Consider the following 24,507-nt stretch of genomic DNA (forward strand, 5'->3'; position numbering starts at 1 on the left):
GGTAAAGTTATATCTCTTTGCAAGTGACACTGGAATTAATTTATTGAAACAAACTAACTTTCTATACATCTATTAATTGCAATCACTTCTAAACTATTAAGGCTTTTTTTTTTCTTTTAACGTACCCATAATGCCATATTTTCCCTTGCAAAAGGAAGGGAGCTGAAAGGTCTAGTAACTCAAGATCTTCTTTTGTGGATCTCACAGGTATAATACATTTAAATCTTCTTGAAAGTTTTCTGATTTCCTTTAGTGTCCCTCCTATTAAATGTAGAAAAAAGTGTTTTCTTAATTGTATTTAATCCTAAATTACTTGATTCATCTGTCTTGGCCTATCAGATATCCATTTCAGCATCTGTAATTCATCACTGTACGCAGGCCAGTGTTGACGAAACTCCTTAATGTACTGCATGTATTAAAAGTATAGGAACAACTACACAAATTTTTAAAAAGTGACTCATTACTGCATGCAAAGAGAACAAAATGTTAACACAACCACATGTGCTACATGTTCAATCAAAGCTGTAAGTTACCATAACATATGTTTTAAATATATTTCATGATAACAATAGTAGCTAACAAGATAACAGACCTTAAACTAACTTTACTCAAGTTACACTTTGTTCTTTCTTTCACTACATTTCCAGCAATTTTAGTGGCTGCTGTCTTGAGAACAACCAGAACTAGAATACACTTTATTCCACTAGAAAACAGCTTGACATTCCAGCTTTTAAGTGGTACAAGACATTAAATTTTAGCTAGCAATATGAGAGCAAGTGGCTGTTAAAACAGCATCAGAACTGAAGTGAGGGGAAAAATGCAACACAGTAGTAAACATGATAATATGATTTTAAGTACTATGTAGTAACTTACCAAGACTAGAAATGAATGCTTTATATTACTGGAGAAGCTAGGATTTTCTGAGTCTAGTACAGGGGTGGGCAAACTTTCTGGCCCGAGGGCCACATCTAGGTATAGAAATTGTATGGCGGGCCATGACTGCTCACAAAATTAGGGGTTGGGGCACGGGAGGGGGTGAGGGCTCTGGGGTGGGGCCAGAAATGAGGCGTTCAGGGTGTGTGATGGGGCTCCGGACTCCAGACTGGATGGGGCTCCACTTGGGTGTGGGGGCTCCGGCTGGGGGTGCGGACTCTGGAGTGCAGCTGGGGATGAAGGGTTTGGGGTTCAGGAGGGTGCTCTGGGTTGGGACTGAGGGGTTCAAAGTGCGGAGGGGGATCAGGCCTGGAGCAGGGGGCTAGGGTGCAGAGGGGTTGAGGGCTCTGGCTGGGGATGAGGGGTTTGGGCTTCAGGTGGGACCGAGGGGTTTGGAGGGCGGGAGGGGGATCAGGGCTAGGGCTGGGGCAGGGGGAGGGAAGGGCTCAGGCTCCAGGTGGTGCTTACTGAAAGCACAGCCAGGCAGCTCTACGCGCTGCCCTGTCCGTAGGCACCTCTCCCGCAGCTGCCAGAAGCAGCTGCACGCCCCTCTCCAGCTCCTACGCAGAGGCATGGCGTGGGCGGCTCTGCGTGATGCTCCGTCCACAGGTGCTGCCCCTGCAACTCCCATTGGCCACAGTTCCTGGCCAGTGGGAGCTGTGGGGGGCGGCCCTTGGGGCAGTGTGCGGAGCCCCCTGGCCTTGGCTGCCCCTACGCATAGGAACTGGAGGGTGGACATGCAGCTACTTCCAGGAGCTGCACAAAGCCCTCGACCCCACTCCCCAGCGGGAACTCGAGGGCCGGATTAAAAGGCCCAATGGGCTGGATGTGGCCCATGGGCCGTAGTTTGCCCACCACGATCTAGTATCATGAGACATGCATTTTATCCCTTAGAGATACAGGAATGTAATTTCTTAAAATGATCACAGGTCCTTCAATCACAGCCGTGCTTGTCTGATATGGTTGCTGGATTGAATCTAGAAACACTCTGACCTCAGACCAGTATAATTCTGTTTCCTTGTAATTTCAAGAACCAGTTTGATACACTTAACCCTGTAATTATTGTTACGCACGTAATAACCACCAGCTTTTGGCTAAATAACATTTGAATTAATTAGTTCATGAATGGATAATAGGAAAGAAATATAGCAGTGAATTTCCTGACATAAGTAACTTTCTGCAAAAACAACTTTAGTTTAAATTAGATTTAAGGTCTTACAAAAGCATTATTATAGGAACTATGGCTTTGTCTCATATATTTTATTATTATTGTTATTACAGTTATTTATCATGCAGGAGTGACTAGAGAAACCAACCAGATCAGGGCCCAACTGTGCTAGGCACTGTACAAATACATAGTAACAGACTACCTACCAATAATAAAACCATAAAAGATTAATAAAACTTGGGAGGGGAACAGAGGCACAGAGACATGAAATGACTTGCTTGGGGTTACATAGCAGAGCCAAGAATAGAATCCAGTCCAGTGCCATAGCAACAACCTCTTCAGAACACAATGCTTGAAATGTTATGGTCAGACAAAGGATTTAAATCATGTGTTAAGCATAAAACTCAGTACAGCCTTAACTATGGAACCATTGGGATGCCTCCATAATTTAAAGGTATTTGGAATACAAAGTCAATCTAGACAATGTTTTCAGTGTACTAACAAATTAACATCAACAAATGTGTCAGATTAACAATAGCTGTCCTTTGAAATGAATCAGAGTGCATTTACTGGATAAAAACTGAAGTAAATGATAGTACATATTAATCTAAATATAATCAATATCTTAAACTACATCTTTTTTAAGGTTTGCCACAAATTAGTTCTATTTATGTTCATTAAAAGTTGTTTAAATAAAGGCTGACCTAGCAGTGAATCTGTTTCCTGGATTTAGCTCTATCTCAACTCTCAGCTCAACAGAGGCAAAAAAAATCCTCTCTGGGGAAGGGAGGATCTCATACTGTACTAAAGCAAGCTGCTTATGCAACACCAAGAGTAATATTTAGATCTGCTTGGCCAGAAGAATAGCTGCTGTTGTGTGTATGTGGAGAAATTAAGGAAGGATGTATCTGGAAACACTCAAAAAATTCCTCTCAGAACTTGTAAATGAAAAAGTAAAAAGCCCAAATTCTGTGAGTAGCCATCTTTTTTAGACACATTCCATTGTCAATATTCGGAAGGAGAAAAGAAAATGAACTGACATACGGGTCAGCTAAAGTTTCTTTTGGTAAACATATGAAGATTTACAATTGTGTCTTTCACTTCCACTCCACATGCTCTGTCTCACACACACACACACTCAGCTGCTGGGGCTTTAATATCTTCCAGTGATTTGCAGAGCAAGGTATACTGTTTGGTTATTTGGGAGAAAAAAAAACAGACACAGAACTGGGGAGACAAGGTTTTTACAAAGGACGAAAATTATATCAACAGATTGAAGAATGTGGGGACACACCACAAAGCAGACTACTGTTGAAACTAGTCAGATAATAAGCTAAGTAGCAAACAGAAGGAGCTTTGTCATTAACCCTAATGATCTGTCCACGGAAAGGGCCAAGTGACTCACCCTTGCCCTTCTACCTTGATCCACTTGGATACTGTGACCTTGTTTTAAATTCAGAATGTGAAGCTGTGCAAAAATTTCTTATTTACATTCTATCCAAACATTCTCATTTATATCTTTGCCTAAATTGCTTTGTTTAAAGTTAGGTGGCTTTTTTTCTCTCCCCTTAAAAAATCAATCAGATAAAAAGCACACTGCTTCAGCTTTATTTATGTGACACAACACTGACATCCAGAGGCTGACGAAGTAAATAGTAGGTCTGCATTATCAGAAGCCTTTTATTTATCCAGCCACGTTTGTAGTCTTGCCAAAAATCTTCAATCACATTCCAAATCAGAACGACACCTACCTAAAAGCCCAGCTGGAGATAGTACATTTTTTAAAAAAACTGCATCATGAATAAGCTTCTTGGTTTGGATCTATCAGATACAAAGGTATCTGACTCCTGTCTGGTTTACAAGAAATCCAAACCCACTATTTTTGCAAGTTTAGATTTTATCTGAAAACTTCAGAGACTCAACCAACCACCTCTAAACCTTAAAATTCTAATGGATTTTACCATCTCGTAATGCTGATTCTAATATGTGTGTGCTTGCTTCTAAATACAACTCACTAACTTTTTGTTTTTAAATCAGAGATATTTAAATCCTAAATTTCTAGTGGTAAAGACCACTGTGCCATCCTAGGTGGTATAACTGTAATTTAACTATCTTACCTTGTACCATAATTAAAGTATCTTCTGGCTCTTGAAGCAGCTCATCATGTTTTACAAAATGAACAGCTATTTTTCTTTGCCCCTGATTTTCTGTATCCCACACTGCAGAATCATACCACAATGAATTATGTACTTCTGGATTTGGAGCTGTAGCTGCACAGTCTCTTAATATTAAGTCAAAATCATCTCCATCTGGAACTTCTTGCCTAAAAACATTTGAGAAATCAATAGGTAAATAGTAGCAGCTTCTCTTTCAATAGTCTAGTAGTTGAAATGCAGTACTTTAAATAAACAAGATACTGAAATATTATTATAACAGCATATACAGGAAAATTCACCTTTCCACACTGATCTTCGACAAAAGATAATATACAACAAGTTGTAGCAATTTAAAGGTTTGATGGTGCACAGCAAAGGTGTGGAGTGTTGTGCATATAAGCTCAAGGAAAACTAGTCCTGCATTAATGAGCCTGCTGCTGCATGCCAAGAAAACTAATCCTGTCTATCAGCAGGGGTAAAGCCTAATACCTTCATCCAAGCCCACGCTGAAATCAACAGAAAGATTCCCACTGACTTCACTGGGCTTTGGAATAGGCCCTAAAATGGCCACATAGCTACATGTCTCTTTAGCACTGAAACCCAGATTACCCCACTCTATTTTACCATGCATTCTGCAAAAAAAAAGAAAAAAAAAAGAAAAAGAAAACAAGAGCAGCAGCTGTTTGAGACCACTTTCCACTGCAAGACAATACCTTACGTTGTGCCACACATAATCACTGTTTGCACTTGTGCTGGAGTGCAAACACATTGCATTCCTTGCTCTGCATGGCGGAATAGCTTGCAGGATCAAGCCAATGTATAAGTGTAACCATGAACACAAAGATAGTGGATTGCTTATGAAATTTTAACAGGAAATGTTCTGGCACACTTTCTGTTGGGGGAAAAAGCCTTGCTGGCTTTGAGTGGAATAGCAACAAGGAGACAAGAAACATTGTTACACTGAAAAAAAAAAAAAAAAAAAATCTGTGTTTTTTTTTTTTTTTTTTTTAAAGATGTCAGAAACTCAGAATATCTCTATTTAAAAAAGCATTTATCCACACCAATTCCCTGCTCCCAAAGAAATCAAGGGCAAAATTCCAACCAGAGCATGCTTCTGAACGCATAACTGTACTGCATGAAAGAGTATTCAGTATTAATTGTGTCTGTTTTTTTCTTCTATTGGCATTTGTATTTATTTATTCATTTGCTACATGATTTTTAAAGCATTTCATTCTGCATTGGAACTTATCAAATTTTGAAATTTTCTCACCAAACAAAATTTTTCCAATTTTTGTTTTGGGTCAAAAAAAAAAAAACACATTTTGGTTTTAAAATTTTCATTTTTAAAAATATTTTATTTAAAATAAAACAAAAATAAAAATAAAATTAAATATGAAATAAAATTTTGAAATGAAAAGTAACTGAAATAAAATGAAAAATCAAAGTGTTCTGATTTTACTGAAATGCTTCAATTTTTTTTAAAAACAATACTTTGTCAGAAGTGACCTATTCCCCTGGAATGTTTTGATTTTGATGAATCGGCATCTTCCTATAAAAAAATGTCCTATCAAATTTGACAGCTCTACTCAAATGAAGAACCCTCTTTTTTTTAAACCAGTAACATCTTTAATTATTAATTGTAAAACACAGATGTTTGTCTAATACAGGACAACGTTCTTAAATTGTTAGAACTGAACTGTACCATGGATTATTAAAATAAAGCTCATTTCCTTGAAGACTTCACTAACTCGCCATAGGTAAGGGCCTACTACAGAAGTGGGTGGCTGAGGCCAAACTAGATTATCATTATGGCCCCTTCTGGCCTTCAAGTCTATGATAAGAACACTTAGCTCTCATATAGCACTTTTCATCAGTAGATCTCAAAGCAAATCACAATCTTTACTGTATTTATCCTCACAACAGCACTTTGGGGTACGGAAGTGCTATTATTCCCCATTTTATAGATGGGGAAGTGGAATATATGGGTCCCCGATACCATGATGGAATGCCCCTCTCCTCAGCTCCATTTACAGAGCAACTTCAGAACAGTCCTTCTGCAGGTTGTGGGGGGAGGGCAGGAACAGGATAAAACTCCCCACTCTGGCTGTGACTTTTCAAGTGTATGTCCAGATGCAGTCAGAAGTTAGCCCAGTTTGTAAAGTACCTTGGGCTGAAAGCTTCTGTATAAATAACATATTGTAAGAAAGTCTCATAAGAGGACCATTAAGCACTGATAATACTGCACAGTGATGTATACAGTGGTATACAGATGTATACATTTTCACCACACAGAGGGCTCGATCTTGAAAGAAACTGAGTGGTCTGGCCGCATTTTAGCAAGGCATTTCAGCACATGCTCAACTTTATGCATTTGAGTAATCTAAAGTTAAGCTCTGCGGCAGAGAGCTCATCAGTTTTCAGGACCATCCTTGAATGAACATTATTAATCCGCACAACTCTCCTCTATCAGAAAGGCATTATCCTCTTTTTAAAGATGGGACACCGAGAGATGTTAAAACTCTTTCCAAGGCCACATGGTGATTTTATGAGATCTAGGATTAAAACCCAGAAGTAAGACTCTTAAACACACATACTACTCTGCTCTTCATGATGTGCTAGAAGGTGAAATGATGTTAACGTTATTTAACACATTCAATGCACTTTCTTGAAACATCAAAGATTTCCTGAATTTTTACTTAACTTACAGTAGTGAGTTTTGCCAAGACAAAATTGATATCTGACAGTTTTCAAATGGTATTTTCCCCCCTTAAATAAAATAACTTTGAAAATAAAGCAAAACTCTGTCTCTAGTTGTACTGGCAGTCTCCAGCATTCTAGAATTCTAAAAGCCAAAATACAGATAGTTATGTGGATACCAACAGATTATTGTGATGGGAACTCAAAAAATTGTAAGAGTAAAGGGTTAGGTAAATCTTGCTTCTAGGTCCAGGGCATAAATGAGTGCCATATTTGCAAATTGGAACAGAAACTAGAATTCTGGAGCCACTGAACAGAACTTATTAAGCATATCCCATATGATTACAGTTTTCCGCAACTAATTTCAGTAAGCTTCTAAGCCTTTGCTTGAAATGAAATGGATTTAAATTCAACTCATCTTCAGTGTTAAAAGAAAGATGAAAATATTTAAAAGATTATCTAAGATTCCTAAAACATACTGAGCAATCTGTAACTTTTACTGTTATTATGTAAAATACTTACAGTGAGTTGCATTTTGAACAATAAAGTTTAACAGACTGATAGAGCTTCTGGGGTTTAAAAGTTCTCAGTTTTGCTCTAATGCGATACTGTTGAGGAGAGGCACTGTTCAAAATAGTATTCAGTGCTGTGTCATCTAAATGCTGATGATCTGTTAATACTATAAAGCAATAAAAATACAACCTATTAAGCAACAAAACAATATCTGGAACAAAAAAAGTGCACAATAAGGTGAGTGGATGGGACCATCACAGAGATGTGTTTAAAGAATTTTCACTGCTGTTTTTTTAATTTTAGAATTTTCTTGAAAAAGGAAAAGATTCTCTATTGGATCTTAAAGTATATAAGCACATTTGAGAAATTACTTTTGCAGAACCTGTGTGCAGCTGTAGCTAAAACTGATAAAGGTTCTAAGTAAGTCAGCTGATAGCTGAAATTACAATTCCCATGGAACTGATTGTTAGATTTGCAAACCCTGGTAAAGTAAAATGGTCTTCTTGCAGCACTTAAGCCAGTTTTGACAAATCACATGTCCATTTTTATGAAAAGAGTGGCAGCAACAGGTATGAGCTGAGTTGACAGAACTCTTGAGAAATGTATTTGCGGCTGCAGCCTCCGCTTTACAAGTGCAATGTTTCAAATGGTTCCTTTGGCCTTTCAGACACAAGCCATTCCCAAAGTCTGCAGTGATTTAAGTCTGGGTGAAAAGGATTCAAGTAGGGAAAAATCCAACATATTTTAATAAGAATGTAATTTTGTAATTTCTTAAAATATTGTAATTTCTTCCCATTTAAAAATGTTTCAATACAATGAAACAAATACAATAGGATATTTCAACAAAGGTGACTAGAACAAGATACTTCCAATTGAGAGGATGAAAATACAAGGCTGAACATATTAGCATCCAATAGATATAACTGCCCAATTTGTAGTGTGGCTTTATCTACATCTAAATGCATATCTTCCTTAAAAACAACATTCATAATGGTAATTAGACAATTACATTTACTTCAACAGTTTTGTAGCTAACATCTCAACATCCATCTTTATTATTTATAAGTAGGGTTGGCAAAATTTGATTTTTATTTTCTTTTAATTTTTATGGATAATATCTATTTTTATTTTTAAGCTTTTTCTATTTTTATCATTTTAAATTTTCACATATATTGGAAATTATGGGGGGGGAGTGGTCAGACAATTGGGAGGGTTCAGACAGTAGTGATTCAAAAAGTTAAGCTTTCTAACCATTAAAACACAAATTGTCAACATCACATGTCAAAATATACAAAGCAAATATCCTTAAATTAAACTCCAATAAGTTCTCTAGCAGCATTTTTGTTACTTGGACCACCTGTAAATTTTGATGATCATCAGTGGAAATATTTTTTCATCAGTATGTGTGTGTACACTGAAATTGAAATTTACTGAAATGTACAGATAAACTTCTAAGACTATTTATAAGAAGTCTACCACCTTGGTATAAAAAAAAAAAGTTTCCTACCTGTAACAGATAACTGCTGGCATCTCTCTGAATATGACTGATCTGTTAAAAGATGACATATTGTGAAGGAAAAGTAATTGTGTTAATTGAGTATAACATTGCTACTAACCACTTAACATTGTACGATTGTTATAAATTCTGAGTTATAGATAACTGCTGCATTTCAGTTAATAGGAAAAAATTAATGTAATCACTGATGAAAACTTGATACTCTACGTAAAACTACATTTACATTTGTCTTGATGTCATTTGTAGTTGAGAAATTTATATTTTTTTAGCTGGGAAAATCTCTCTCCTATCTACACTGCTAATGGTAATGGCACCCCCTAATCATTCAAAAATCCACTTGCTTTTGATCCCTGACTTACGCCTTGTGTTTTATTTTATTTTTCATAGGTGTTTGTTTGTCCACTAACTAGACCAAATATGGTCCAATGGCAGACAATTGAAATGTATGATCATATAAGTGTGTCAATTAAAGTGTTTTAAACCATGAAAGATGCTTTATAATAGATTAATACCTACATCTGATAATGCCTCTTACTATAAGAGGGTCCATTCCATTCCATTCTGTTTGGGCAAGACCTATTTTTCATTATCACAGTATCCTTTAGGTTTTGCTCAAACTGTATAGGAGAAGAGACTAACAGTAAAAGGCTTCATCAGGTGCAGGTATCTTTATTCATATATAATAATATTTATCTTAGATTTATGTTTACACAGTGCATGTTAGTACAGCCCTCGTTACTTGTCACATTTGAGCTGCACTTTTACTTTCACCCAAACCTTGTTTTCTATATTTGTTAACAAAGAATGGCATTACAGTTAACATCTCTGCAATTAGATTCCATACACTATAGGATATCTGGTGCCTTTTACGGACATAGATTTCTGTTAAGCTCAAGGACACTGAAAAGTGTTTTTTTCCTGATCAACAGCTCTGGACATTAACTTCTCCTGCCTGGTAGACTGAGTTTTAGGAATAACTTATTCACTATTCTCATTGTTCCGGACCTCATCAAAAGTTCAGAAGTCTGTAACTTCATAATCTGACAGCTAACAGGTAATTTGCTTTAAAACAAACCCAAGGCCTTATTTCTTAGTCTTATAGCAATTCTGAGGTTCTGTCTACAATGGTGTTCACCACAGTGGAATCTAAGAGCAGTAAGGGTCTCCTAAATAGATTCAGTTCCACAGGATTCCATTCCACACAAAAAAGAATTAATATAAGAGATAACTATTGAAAAGGTATATTAAGTATGAATCCAATAGTAGCTGCAAACTTCTCCCTCCAAATATAAACTTTTTTTAAAATAAAGAAGTATGTACTGAATTTCTAAAACCACAGCACCATTCCCTTGAACATCTATATATTAGCTCATACGAGTCTATTGTTTTTTTGATGAGTGGGAGATTTATGCAGGTAACATACACAGAATGAAACGGAAGCAACACTCGTGAAATACCCAGAAAGGAGAATAGATTCTTGAATCTTAGTTCTTCGAAACAGAGATAGTGAGTATTTTGCTACTATTCCTATGTGTCATCATAGGCAAAGGATAGTCTCTTTCTTAGGTAGACACCTTACTTTTGATGTGAGTTTCCCTAAACCAGCATTCTGTTTTTTATGAACATGCTTCCTGTTAAGGTTTTGTACACAGTGGGGTAATGCACTATGAGGGTGTGCTTTCTGAAGCACACTAGTTGCACATTAATTGGTGTGTACACCCTGCTGATGTGCACTAAATGTTCTCTAGTGTGTTTTAACATAGTGCTGTTTCAAAACAGTGCTACATTACAGTGAAGTGAAGATTTTACCCTCTGTGTTTAAATTAACTCTTTACCAAGTCTTTTTTAACATTCATTTATTTACATGACAATCTTCTGCTGTGAAACAGAACAATAAGAGAATATTGGTTTCTGGTCTAATAGAAATGTATCTTGTATATGTATCTTGTATCTCCCAAATACTTTTTGTTTAAATGAAAGAAAAACACTCCATGTCTTCTTTAAAGCAATAATAAATATAACATGACCAGTATTATTTTCATGTAGCAAGAAATAGTGAATCAATTTCCAATTGCTCTTACATGATAGACTGCCAAAAATGCCATCCAATTCCAGTGAAGACATGCTCTCCACGTTTTGACTCTCTGTGAGATTCACAGAATCCATGAATCTATAAAGAAAGAACAAAGGTTTTAAACATATACATTTTCTGTGGTTTTCAATAGATCTTAAAAGGTATCAAAGATGTGAACCTTTTCTTCACAGAGTCCAGCTAGAACGTTTAGGTATAATAGAAACTCTTGTTCGGACAGAAAACAGAAAAGAATCCAAGGGCTACAGGCATGTTTATTGAAGATTCAGTAGGAGAGACCCTCTGAATCAATATCCTATACAGCACAGAGAGAGAACTGTGCTGCTGGAAGTGCAGACTTTCTGATGAAATATAAAATGGAGACCTTAAACCTGAGCTATTCTTTGCCTATGGGCCCTAATTCAATACAGTATTTATTGATGTGCCTTGCTTTAAACATGGACTTAAATCTCACTGACTTCAATTGGACCTAAGCACATGCTTTAAGTGAAGCAAATGCTTAATTACTTTGCCTAACTGGCACCTTCATCATTAAAAGACTGCATGCCACTTTTAAAAAGAGTATTATGTTTACAACACCTGCCAGCTTGGCTAAATCATAACTTGGACCATTATGATTTGTTAATCAAAACTCCTCTTACAGTTTCAATTGGAAAATTTAATCCTCACTTACCTACCCTCTTTTGAAAACTGTTCTGTGGTGTGGTAGTGCCAAATGGCAATCTCATTCCACTCCAGAAGCACTGGGTGCTTACATGTAATCAGCCCCCAAAGCACTTACAAATGTAAATAGCTTCCTGTTTACTAAAATTCTAAAATACTGCATTTAAACTTCCAGACTAGTCTCAAAGATTATTTACAGAACTTACGCTTTTAGTTCTTTGACATCTGGATTATTTTCTGGCAGGACCCTAATTCCTCGACCATAACAGGTGCCACCATGAAGATGAAATTCTACATAGGAAACATCAGGCTGGTTCTCAGCACTGGCTTGTTTTGTATGCAGACTGTAAATTCTCAGAAAGCTTCCAACCTAAGCAAATACATGATTTCATAATATAAAATGAATAGAATTATCATGCTTTTCTCCTAATAAAAGCCTCTGAACCCTCAGAATCAATCCCCTTGTCTACTTTTACTCTCAATGTTAAGCTGGTGTGCAACTGTCCCATCAGTTGAGGAAGACTGGATCTGGCTTCTTGCAAAGTCTGCTATCAATTCTGCTCTCCAAGCAGCCAAAGTTGTGGCTACAAAGTAAATAAGCCCAAGTACTTCCTCCCTGTAAGGACAGAGTACATTTTTATAATTGCAATAAGACTCTCTAGAGACAGATCTGTGTTGTAATTTTCATGTCCACATGGTTCATTTGATAGAACTCAGTATTTGGCTTTATGTCCACGACATCACTAGGAGTAAATTAATGCAGTAAGTTTCATGCCCCACCGTTTGTTATTGTTCAATGATCAAATAATTTACTTTGGGGCATCAAAGAACCAACACCTTTCACAGCTCCAAACCTTTGGCACTACTTCTAACTCTGCCAGACTTCCTCTCCACGGATCAACAGTAGGTAGAGTATTTCCCGCCTTGCTTAGAATCAGTTCTGTTATATCAAAACACCATCTTGCCAAATTACAAAAATACCTTTAAATCTATTTACAAAGATGACTTCAAAGACAAAGGAGGTCCCAGAGGATTACTGGTGTTTCACATATTTTCAGAATGATTATTTTTTATTATAACAAAAATAAATGGCAGTTTTTTCATAAGGTAGGCACACGTTAACTATGTTCATTTTCCTTTGACTTATTTTAATGATTTAGGAATATAATTTACTGTTTTCCATATCCTTGTTGAAAAACATCAGCCAGGATTCAGTTGATAGGCTGACAGTTACGCAGCCTTCTTTCAAGTTGCAAATATTTAATAATCTTGATTTATACTTGCTCTAAGTACCTTTGAAACATGACTCATATATGTAAATTACAGAAGACTCTAAATTCACACTGGATTAACCTCAATATTGCAGGGGTAACACTTAAAAAGTTCTGTTTTGACTGCCTGGTTTGAACACGTAATTGCCCACATGGGCAGAAATTTCTTAAGTGCACTCATAGCACTTATTGGGCCTGATTCTCAGCAGGTGTAGACTGGAAAAACTCCATTAAAGCCAATGGATTTATGCAGATTAGTATTAACTAATGGTGTGGCCCATTATTTTTATAGCCACATCAGTTTTGCATTACACTTTACAGTGGGTTCACTCACAGTTCAGGAGACACTCTTTGTTTCTTACACACCTAGATAATTATTTTTTAAAAATAAAAATGTATGATTAAGTGTTTTGCATTTGTTCACTTAGATGATAAATATTTAAGGTTTGAGGGAGCAAGAGGGAAGGGGCTGGAGATAATGGCCTACACCTTTAAAAATCAATGGGAGACTTGCAATTGTCTAAGCACAGAACCAGTCCCAAGACAGAGAGGGGCTAACCAAAACTAACGAGTCTTGGAGACAGATTTAAGAGTCTACAAGGTGCAAAGTGGCTGGGAGTGCATTCCTGGAATATGGAGAATGGTGACAGATGGCAAAAAGTTGCCTGTGAAAGGAGGCTATCAACAAAGCATTGAAATATGATGAGTTGGCAGAACATAGGTTGTATGTGGAGAAAAGGAAATGTAGTCAGGAGCCACACTGTACAGAACTTTGAAGAGGAGGTTAAAGAGTTGAGCTTGATGCAGATGAAGACCAGAAGTCAGTGCAAGTTTTCAAGAGAGCAATACATATGCACACAGCTAAGTGGAACAGTGAATAAAGATGATGATTTTTCCAGTAGCATGATGGGTAGACTGACTGGCACAGTGTGAAGGCTGAAAGCAAAGCTATCCAAATCTTTACAAATTAAAAAAAAAATAAAAATAGTACTGATTTTATTTCCACTACCTCCAACTACACAGGATACTGATGATTTAGAAACACCATACAATTATTGTAATAAAAATCACACTCTTCAAATTAAATTGGGACAACCAGAGCAGACTTAACATAAGAACAGCCATACTGGATCAGACCATCTAGCCCAGTTTTCTATCTTCCGACAGTGGCCAATTCCAGATGCTTCAGAGGTAATAAACAGAACAGGGCAATAATCAAGTGATCCATCCCATGTCACCCATTCCCAGCTTCTGGCAAACAGAGGCTAGGGACACTTCAGAGCATGGTTTTGCATCCCTGACCATCCTAGCTAATACCTATTGAGGGACCTATCCACCATGAACTTATCTAGTTCTTTTTTGAACCCTGTTATAGTCTTGGCCTTCACAATATCCCCGTGCAAGGAGTTCCACAGGTTGATTGTGCATTATGTGAAGAAATACTTCCTTTTGTTTTAAACCTGCTGCCCATTACTTTCATTTGGTGACCCCTAGTTCTTGTGTTATGAGAAGTAAATAACACTTCCTTATTTACTTTCCCCACACCAGTCATGATTTTATCAAGCTCTATCATATCTCCTCCTTAGTTGTCTCTTTTCAAGCTGAAAAGTCCAAGTCTTATTAATCTCTCCTCATATGGAAGCTGTTCCATACCGCTAAGCATTTTTGTTGCCCTTTTCTGAACCTTTCCCAATTCCAAAATATCTTTTTTGAGATGGGGTGACCGCATCTGCACACAGTATTCAAGATGTGGGCATACCATGGATTTATATAGAAGCAATATGATATTTTCTGCCAGATTATCTATCCGTTTCCTAATTATTCCCAACATTCTGTTAGCTTTTTTTGACTGCCGTTGCACATCGAGTGGATATTTTCAGAGAACTATCCACAAGAACTCCAAGATCTCTTTCTTAAGTGGTAACAGGTATTTTGGACCCTGTCATTTTATGTGTATAATTGGGATTATGTTCTCCAATGTGCAATATTTTGCACTTATCAACATTGAATTTAATCTGCCATTTTGCTGTCCAGTCACCCAGTTTTGTGAGATTCCTTTGTCTCTTTGGAGCTTTTGATTATGAAAGCTATGATATCCGAATGGCCTGAAATGCACTGATTACATTCAGTTAGTTTTCTCACTAGAGATTCTACAGTCTTCTGAGTTTCCTTTGAGGCTAACCACTTGTTTTTCCATCTTGGTAACTTGAGGTTTGCACATTAGCTGTAATTACTGACAGGTATTATCAACAACTTACTAGGCAAGTGCCAACTATCTTTAAATTCTGGGATCATTCCTTTTACTAAGAAACCAAGTTTGGACCATAAAGAGCTTGCCTAATTACTGCTTACTCTCAAACCTCCCATTTTATGGATGGTGTTTGGTAAGTCAGTGCTTATTCAATTCCAGGTGCAATTGGACACCAATGATATAGGAAGTAGATTCCAATCTCCCTCTTGGCTTTCCTTAAAATAGAGACTATTCTAATCAGAGTCTTAAATTATCTGCTGAGTTTAAAATAAACAGCTGACTGTTGGGTTTATGTTGGATCTCTCAGTAGTCTCTTTATAGGCCAGACCAGTCACTAAACTATATTGCTACCCTTCATTCCTGGAATGTGCCTTGAAGTAAATCAGTGATAATGGAAAAACGTGTTTCATCGATGAACTGGAAGTGTGGTGTCTCTCAAGGTTCTATACTATCTGTTTGGCTTAGTCTTTCTACCACCGTGTCAGAAGTCAGCAACAGACTGCATTTTTCTAGGGAGGTGCTATGGAGTGGAACCTGCTCTCGTCCTGAAAGCTGTCTGTCTCTTCGTCTTTTGAAAAAGAATAAAAATCCTACACACCTTAAAGCTTTGGATTCAGAGATGTTTACATTATATTTGTCACCACCTCTTCCAATCCTCTTCCTCTCTTTTTTAAAGTTGTATTTCTCCATCTGATTTCCCGTCTTTGTATTTTAAGACGGTATTTTATTAGTTTCATCAGAATGTTAACAATGGTAAGCTTTCTCTTCTTCTCTCTCTTTTTTAAACTGAAATGAGAACTGAGAAATTCATAAAAATTGATAAAAAATTTTTACTTCCTTTTTGAACAATCCCGAGGTAAAGACAGCACAGGGTAAAAGGCAGTTGTTTGCAGAAATTAATACACCGTTTGGGGAGAATTTGGAGGGAAGTAAACAGTTGGTAGTTGAGGAAATGTAAAAAAGTAACGGTTCTGAAGATGTTAAAGAGTAACAGTTGTGGTGTTATAAGAAGGAAGTTTTTGGTTTGATGATAAAACCCAGTTATGTAGATGTAATTATTTGTGCACTCGGTACAGTCACATTGGGTGGAACCCTGGTAGTTAAACAGATTATACAAGGGGGTCAGGTGGCTACTACCATCACTATGTTTTTGTCCCCAGGAGTCTTTATAGCTATTCTGTGGGAAAATGGGCCCTTTTCCCACAGAAATGGTCTGTAAAGGACTACCTGGCTGCCTGTTGCCTGCAGCACTCTGATCTATATTATCTGACTATTGGATGAGTTAATCAAAATCATTAAAGGAACGTAAGGGGTTTCTAGTGGAACTTAACTTGACTGTCTCTGATTGTACAAGATGGGAGTGTAATCAGGGTACAGTTGTGTAAAAAATAATAATAGCAGTGCAAGGAATGTTAAGATCAATGGTTGTGAAACCCTCATTTCTGTATTGTTTTATCTTTATGGCCCCCACTTTTCTATTGTTACTCTGTCTGGTTCTCTAATTGTTTCTGTCTGCTGTATAATTAATTTTGCTAGGTGTAAGTTAATTAGGGTAGTGGGATATAATTGGTTAGAAAATTATGATTGACTAGTTAAATTTTTAGTAAAATGACTGGTTAAGGTATAGCTGAGAATATTACTATATAAATGGGTCAAACAGGAAGTGGAGGGAAGGGAAATTGGAATCATGCTTGCTAAGGCGGGGGAAGGGAAAAGGGAATAGGAAACGGAGAACAGGGACACAGGCAAGACTCTGCAGTATCAGAGCTGGGAAGGGGGACAGGGTAAATGCTCTGCGGTGTCAGTGCTGGAACGGAACACTGGGGAACAGACGCTATCGGCATATAGAGATAAGTCCGACTGGCGTGAAGGGCTTCAGAATATGCTTGCTTGCAAACTAACCCCATAAACATCGTATTGTCCGCACTTTGGATTTCTGTTCTTTTGCGGCTTGCTGTCTGTGTGACAAGAATCAGGGAAGTGGGAGGGTAAGGAAAAGCCTTCTAACAGTGTTTAGAAAGATAAATGCTTGTATTTGTTTTTCCCCAGCTTTCCAAGTATTGGTATAGTAAGATGACTGCATGAGCCTCCAATTTATCCATATGGAGCAGCCCAGTAGAAATAAAACACATGAATCCAGCCAGAGACAAGTGGGAAAATGTCACTGACTTAAGCAAATTGGCAACCTGGAGATTTTGCAGTTTCAGTTCCATTTTCCCCAGAATCAGTTTAAGTATGAATCTTTTTAAAGGTCAATTCTTAGCAAAGTAGGAATAAATGTGAAATGAACAGCCTGAACTTCAATGAGAAATCATCTAGGGGATAAGGCTACCTCCCTAAAAATCCAGAGATAATTTCCATCTCATACATTTATAATCATTTGGGCTTGGTCACCCAATAATCTCATTTGTATTTTTTTAATCGTTATCCTGGATTTAATACAAAATGTGATATATCCTGGTGTGTGTGTATATATATATTGTGACAAAGCTCTGTCCTTGCCTCCGTGGGTCCTGTGTTTCCTGGCGGATTTCGCTAGCCTCAGAGGCTCACCATGACCCTGCACGTAACCCTTCTCTCTCTCTCGAGACAAGGGTCACAGTCTACTGAGCCATTTTCATCATAAGCCAGTGAGGGAGGTGAGGAGAAGTTATCTTTCCTTGCACAGTCTCTGTTGTCTCCCAGTCTCAGTGATTAATCAAGGGGCAAAGGTGTGGGGCGGGGGGAGCCCAGGCCCACCCTCTACTCCGGGCTCCAGCCCAGGAACCCTAATAGTATCAGCTATGGTAGCTGACCTTTTAGAAACATGACATGTACAATTCCCTGGGCTACTTCCCCCATAGCAGCCCTCACTTCCTCAAGCTCCACTTGACCCTGACCTCAGGGCCTCCTTCCTTGTGCCTGATATGGTGTGTACTACTCAGCCTCTCCAACAGCACAACTTCCTCCCACAGCTCCTGACATGCACACCCACCTGACCGGCTGGGAGGCTTTTAACTAGTTTCAGCCAGCCCCTGATTGGCTTCAGGTGTCCCAATCAACCTAGCCTTCTCCCTGCCTTCTGGAAAGTTCTTAATTGGCCCCAGGTGTCTTAATTGACCTGGAGCAGCTGCCATTTCACTTATCCTGGTGCCAGGGATTTGTTTAGCCTGGAGCTAATATATCTATCTCCCACTACTTTTCTATAGCCATCTGGCCTTGCCCTGTCACAATATACACACAATGAACAATTTTTTTTTTTAACTTTTTTTTGCCTACTGAGTAGGTGCAGAAGAAAGCCTGAGACATGTGATCACTGCGTGATTGATCTTGTTGAGTTAGGGATAAGTATGTACTAGGCAAGCAGAGGTAGAGGTTTTGCTGGTGCCAACTGCCCTTTTCTTGGGCTCAGCCTAAACACCAGGCCACTAGAATACTGGGATGAGAAGAAAAAAGAAAACACAGCTTTGTACACACAATCTGATTCATCCAAAGAAAACAGAACTCTATTTGAGGGAGAGGGAAGGCCAGGTTCCTTTTCTCTTAACTTCTTTTGTTTTCCTTTCCCTTCTTGCCCTGAGCCCCAATATGCCAAAGCACTTAAGCATGAGAGTGGATCCACTGCAACCAATGGGACTATTCATATGCTTAAATTTGTTCACATCCTTAGGAGAGTTGCTGTTGTTGTGGGAACTGTTTCCCCCTAAAAAGTTAATAAAATACAGTTTAATACATACTTATTAATTACCTTCCCTAATATTACTTTTCCCCACCACACACAAACAATTGCTTTTATTGTTGGTACAATGGTATCAAGAATGAAGGGAAGCTGATCCATACAATTATGAACGTGAAAGGAGTTGGTTCATGAGATAATCTCCCTATTAGGATGTAGTCCGTGCTGTGAAAGCATTTGTAAGTCCCATGACCTACAAAATCATCAACCCCACCATTAACTCAAACTAAAAACAGGATGAGCATAATCCAAGAGTAATTAGGATTAATCCTTCAGTGAGACCATAGGAAGCCAGAAGAAGCCAATTAGAAACAGCTGAAAGGCTGTCAAATCAGGAAAGGTAGAAGGTCAAAGAAAAATATGAGAAAGTTTTGAAAGAATATATCTTACTTGTATGGAATTCTTTGCATCAGACTTAGAATGAAGTATGAGTCCCAAAAGTTGATACACCCAAAACATAAGGATGCTGTTGCATAGCCTTTTAGTGCTATATAAATAGCAACTTAAAAAACAAAACAAAACCCTAAACTCAAGGAAAAAGATGACTATTTACCTTACTACAGTACTATAATTGTTGTTCCTCAAAATGTGGGTGCATATGTATATTCCGCTCAGATGTGTACATGCTGTGTGCACCAAAGCCAGTGAAGGTAGCCTAGCAGTACCCAGAGGGGTAGCAGTCATACCCTCTGGCCCTTTATCTCCTCCCCAATTTATTTAAGGGTAGGCCGGTGCCGACCTTCCTCAGTTTCTTCACACTGAAAAGTAAAGAATTGAGACTCTGATGCAGAGGGGACAAAAGGTGCATCATAGAATACATATCTGTACCCAAATTTCAAAGAACAGATACAGTACAGGTAAGTACCAGTCTTTTCTTTGAGTGGCTGCAGACCTGCATTCCACTCAGATGAGTCACAAGCAGTATTAGAAGGAGGTGGAGCTCTGAGTCTCCTTAAAGAGCATCTGAAAGACTGCCTTTCCAAAATTCACTTCTGATTTGGATGAAGTTGTAATAGCATAATGCTTGGTAAATGTATGTATGGAAGACCAAGTAGCAGTCCTGCAAATGTCCAATGTCAAAACATCACTGAGAAACGTGATCTATGTTGCATGGGACCTTAACCTCTGTGGAAGTAAAGTCTGAGCTATCCCACAAGCCATTGTAATACAGGATGTTATCCATCTGGAAGTCGTCTGTGCAGAGACTGTTTGACTGTTTATGCAATCTGCAAATGAAACCAAAAGATGAAGAAGTGATGAAAAAATTGGCTTAGTTCTTTCCAAGTAAAATCCCAAGCATCATCTCACATCCAAGGAATGAAGATGCTGTTCATCAGCATTTGATTGAGGTTTGGGAAAAAACAGAGATAAGCAAATTGTCTGGTTAAGATGAAATTGTGACAAAAACTTTGGATGAGGTCTCAAGGCCACTTTGTCCTTGAAAGACCGGGTATACATTAAGACCTGAAGCTCACTAACTCTTCTCATGGAAGTTACGGCCACAAGACACACTGCCTTTAGGCACAGGAGAGATAGAAAACAAGTTGCCAACGGGTCAAACGGAGGACCCAGGAGAGCAGCCAACACAATGTTAAGGCTCCACTGAGAAATCACTTTGATGAGTGATCCCTCTCAGAAATCTGACTACCATGGAGTTTGAGTAAACTGATTTACTTGAACTGGAGGATGAAATGCCGAAATCACCAATAAGTGGACTTTCAATGAACTGACTGACAGACCAGAGGACTGAAGGGATAACAGATACTCCAAAATGTCCTGGATGCAGGCCTGTTCAGTTGAACTCCCCAGGCCGGGAACCAAGCTGAAAACAATTCCACTTAACCAAATATGTAACCCTAGTAGAGGGCTTTCTACTATTAAGGAGAAACTATCAAATGCAGAACAGTGTGCCTCCTCCTTATCTAGCCATGAAAGTGAGGTGCAGACTGCTCAGTGCTGGATGCAAAATCTGAGGCAGTAGAATGGTAAAACAAGGAAGAGGAGTGGAGTGGTATAGTAGAGAAATTGAGGAAGTCAGAAAACCAGCACTGTCTCAGCCAAGCTAGTGCAATGAGAATCAGTCTGGCATAATCCGCCTTCAGCTTGATGATGACCTGAGGAGTGACTGGGATCAAGGAGAAAAGCATACATTGGGACCGATCCATAATTCAGATGAAATGCATCAGTCAGGGAACCTGGACTGAAACCTGCATGAGAGCAAAAGTGACGGCACTTCTTAATGTCCTCCATTGCAAGCAGGTCTATAGTCGGAATGCCCCATTGTCTGAAGATGGACTTCAGCACACTGGTCTTTATAGACCACTCATTAATCAGGAACTTCTCCCTGAACAGACGATTGGCCAAGTAATTCTGGGCCCCTGGTAAATGAATGGCTGTGGGATTGACATTCTCTTCAATGCAGAACTGCCACAATTTCATCATCTTCTAACAAAGCTGACTGGAATGAGTTCCCCCTTGTTTGTTCATATAATACGTCACAGTAGTGTTGTCAGTGAGTATGTGAATTGCTGCACCCTTGATCGGTACTCGAAATATCTTGCGTGCATTGTAAATGGCCTGAAGCTGATAAGAAAAGATACCTCCTGCTCCATCCACAAACCTTGTACCTTAAATTCCCCTAGATATACTCCCCAATTTATTGTGTAAGCATCAGTATTTATGGTCCTGTTTGGGGAGAGGAGGTGCGGAGATGTATGCCAGGGTGCTCCCTTTGCTCATTACTCTGAACTGTCCACCACTGGAGAGAATGAAGAACTGCCAGAGGCATTTGGACAAGCCCATTCTATGCCTGATAATTTGGGCAATAGTCCAACTTCAACAACTTTGAAGGGAACACAGGAGCAATCTTGCATGCTGGACTATGTAAGTGCATGGGGTCATAAGACCTAACATTTTCAGGCCCACTTGGGTAGTAGTCGAAGGGTAAAATGGAGAGACAGATACAGGTGATGAATTGCCCAGAATTGCTCATTTGGTAGAAATGCCCTCAAGCTCAAGCAGGACCCCAACAAGCTTCCTTTTTTGATTTGGTATTAATGTCAACTTCCCCATGTTTAAGATCAGACCCAGATGATCAAAAAGGAGTAATGTGAACTGTACATACAAGTGGACTTGTTCCCCTCACTGACCAATCATCCAGGTATGGGAAGACATGAATTCCTCTTTTTCTAATTTTTAGCCTGGAGTTTTAGTCTGAATCATACATAAATGAAAGACCCTTGAATATAAGGGAATTTTTTGGAGTTGAATCTTTATAAAATATACAAGAGACGCCACCTTACAAAATTTGCCTGATAGCAAAAATTTCTGAGCTGGATAAATTTTTAATAGTTAAGTGCTGTATTTCTCCTCATATCCAATGATCCTAAGGAATAAATCTAACTGTATGATTAGCTCTGAGCAGCCATTTTTTAAAGACTAAGGGTGAGATTCTACAAAGATTTGAGGCAGTTAAACATGAATTTTGGCTCTGATCTTTAAAAAAACCCAACTTATTATAGCGACAATTAGAGAGCCAAATGAGTAATTTATAAAGCTATTTTTGCTCCAGCTGGCTCTATGGAGCACAAAATAGCGTATCATTATTCTTTCCACCCAAGCAAAAGAGAAATGAAACTGCTGGATTAAAAGACAGACAAGAGTTTGCAAGCTAGCAATACTCAATGTCATTATAATACATTAAGGATGGATATTGTGTTGTACTTCAAGCAAACCACATATTGTACCATATTAGTGAATGATGAACCTCTCCAAGTTTTTTGATCACTACAAGGCATTGCTTCCCCCCGTATTTATATTTTGATCACATACACATAGATGTCTTTTCATTCTTAGTGATACTATTAATTTGTTTTAGACATTTGATAACTGCTTATAAGTAAAGTGATATAATTATAACCAGTAGCGTCATATATTAAAACGGTTGTACAGGTTATGAATAGCAACACAGTATAACATTAATTGATTATACCCTATGTAAGAAAGCGTAATATATATAAATTCCTTTGGGAGGCAGCATTGCATATTGTTAGCATCATGTTAAGCAAGAAGCTTTGAACATGCTAAGTAATATCAACTCCCAATTCACAGAATGCTTGTACAAAAAGCATATGACACTTCTTTATATTTTAGCCGGTGCTAAGATATAATCCACCAGGAAAAAAACATTAAAAAAAGAGCACTGCCACTATCAGTCTCTATAAATGACATCTTCAATTATAGATGTCAATGACTAGAGACAAGAAACAGCTCTCCTTACTTGAACTTGAACTAGAACAATCCTCTTAATGAACTACAACTGGCACCTGTATGACAAGTATGTTTAAAAAAAATGTTAACGAAACATCAAAATGGAAATCAACAACAAAACATTCCAGATAGCATTCAAGAACATACCAGAAGTAGGTACCAATATAATTAATAGATGATGATTCTAAAAACGACAATAGACGAAAATATGACAAATAAAATATATGATAAATAACAAATTTACATAAGATATTTAAGGCAAGTAAAATTAAAAGCTAAAGCAAATTTTCAGCAAACGAAGTTCTCCCCACTATCCTAAACCATACAGGACAATGCCTATGTTTGTTAAAAAGAATGCACAGTATTTTAAAGAACATTAAGAGTGGCAGTCATTAAAAAGCCAATACTGGCCAATAATTAGTGTACACTGGTATCTAATATGATCAATTTCCAATTAACTTTGGTGCTCTCTATGGTACCAGTGAGCAAATATTAACTTTCTAATCCACTTGCAAAACTCAAAATGATTTCTGTTCAACATATATGGATGACCATTCTGTCTTATCCACATTCTACATAGCAATACATAATGGGTTAAATTGTGTCCAGTCCTTCAGAAGTGAGAGTCAGGAACAAGCAACACAATCAGAGACCTTGCACTGAGGAACAAAAGACCTAAAGAGATTTAGAACTCACACACACACACACACACACACACACACACGAAGAGGTCGGGGTGGGGAAGGACCATGGCCCTGCCTGACTGTCTACCCTGTTCAGAAGGTGCCATGTTTTCTTATATTCCAAGAGATACTCTGCTTGCTGGTACAATAAATACAGGAGCATCTGCTGGGACAATGTACATTTACATCTCTCCCAATGCAGCAATGCTGAAGAGCTATATTCTGACCTGATGGGGAAATGAAGGCAGCAACCGTACATAAAATAAAGCCTATTTATCAGTAGTAATTACAGTGTAGTCATAGTCTTACTAATTTTTAGTTTTCCCAACAGAAAACCCTATTCATAATCTGACTGGAAAAAAAGATGTATATAATATACTCAGATCTTTAGTTCTCTCTGGCATATACTGAAAGACAATATAGTTGTTTTTACAAACTCTTGCAGGGAATAAGCATGAAGATATATTCTGATGCCATGCTTCATGATTTGTTATAAATTGACTATCCTGCACTACCCAATTTCTCTACTATGATCTTTTCTTGCTCCTTGTCAGAATGCTTTCAAATGCATGCAATTTTA

The 24,507-nt window shown here is 38.1% G+C and overlaps 1 protein-coding gene across 1 annotated transcript in view; it reads right to left on the bottom strand.

The window, feature by feature from the left end:
• The window catches only part of POT1 (protection of telomeres 1), a 146,459-nt gene that overhangs the window by 15,488 nt on the left and 106,464 nt on the right, over nt 1-24,507 (bottom strand). The window contains exons 11-16 of the mRNA XM_074942355.1: nt 11,945-12,108; nt 11,065-11,153; nt 8,975-9,016; nt 7,477-7,633; nt 4,219-4,424; nt 126-261 (exon numbers count right to left, since the gene is read on the bottom strand). Of these exons, the coding sequence (XP_074798456.1) occupies nt 126-261; nt 4,219-4,424; nt 7,477-7,633; nt 8,975-9,016; nt 11,065-11,153; nt 11,945-12,108 (794 nt within the window). The remainder of the gene's footprint in view (nt 1-125; nt 262-4,218; nt 4,425-7,476; nt 7,634-8,974; nt 9,017-11,064; nt 11,154-11,944; nt 12,109-24,507) is intronic.

Source organism: Natator depressus, chromosome 1 (genome assembly GCF_965152275.1).
Source record: "Natator depressus isolate rNatDep1 chromosome 1, rNatDep2.hap1, whole genome shotgun sequence".
In the NCBI taxonomy this organism is placed as follows: domain Eukaryota; kingdom Metazoa; phylum Chordata; order Testudines; family Cheloniidae; genus Natator; species Natator depressus.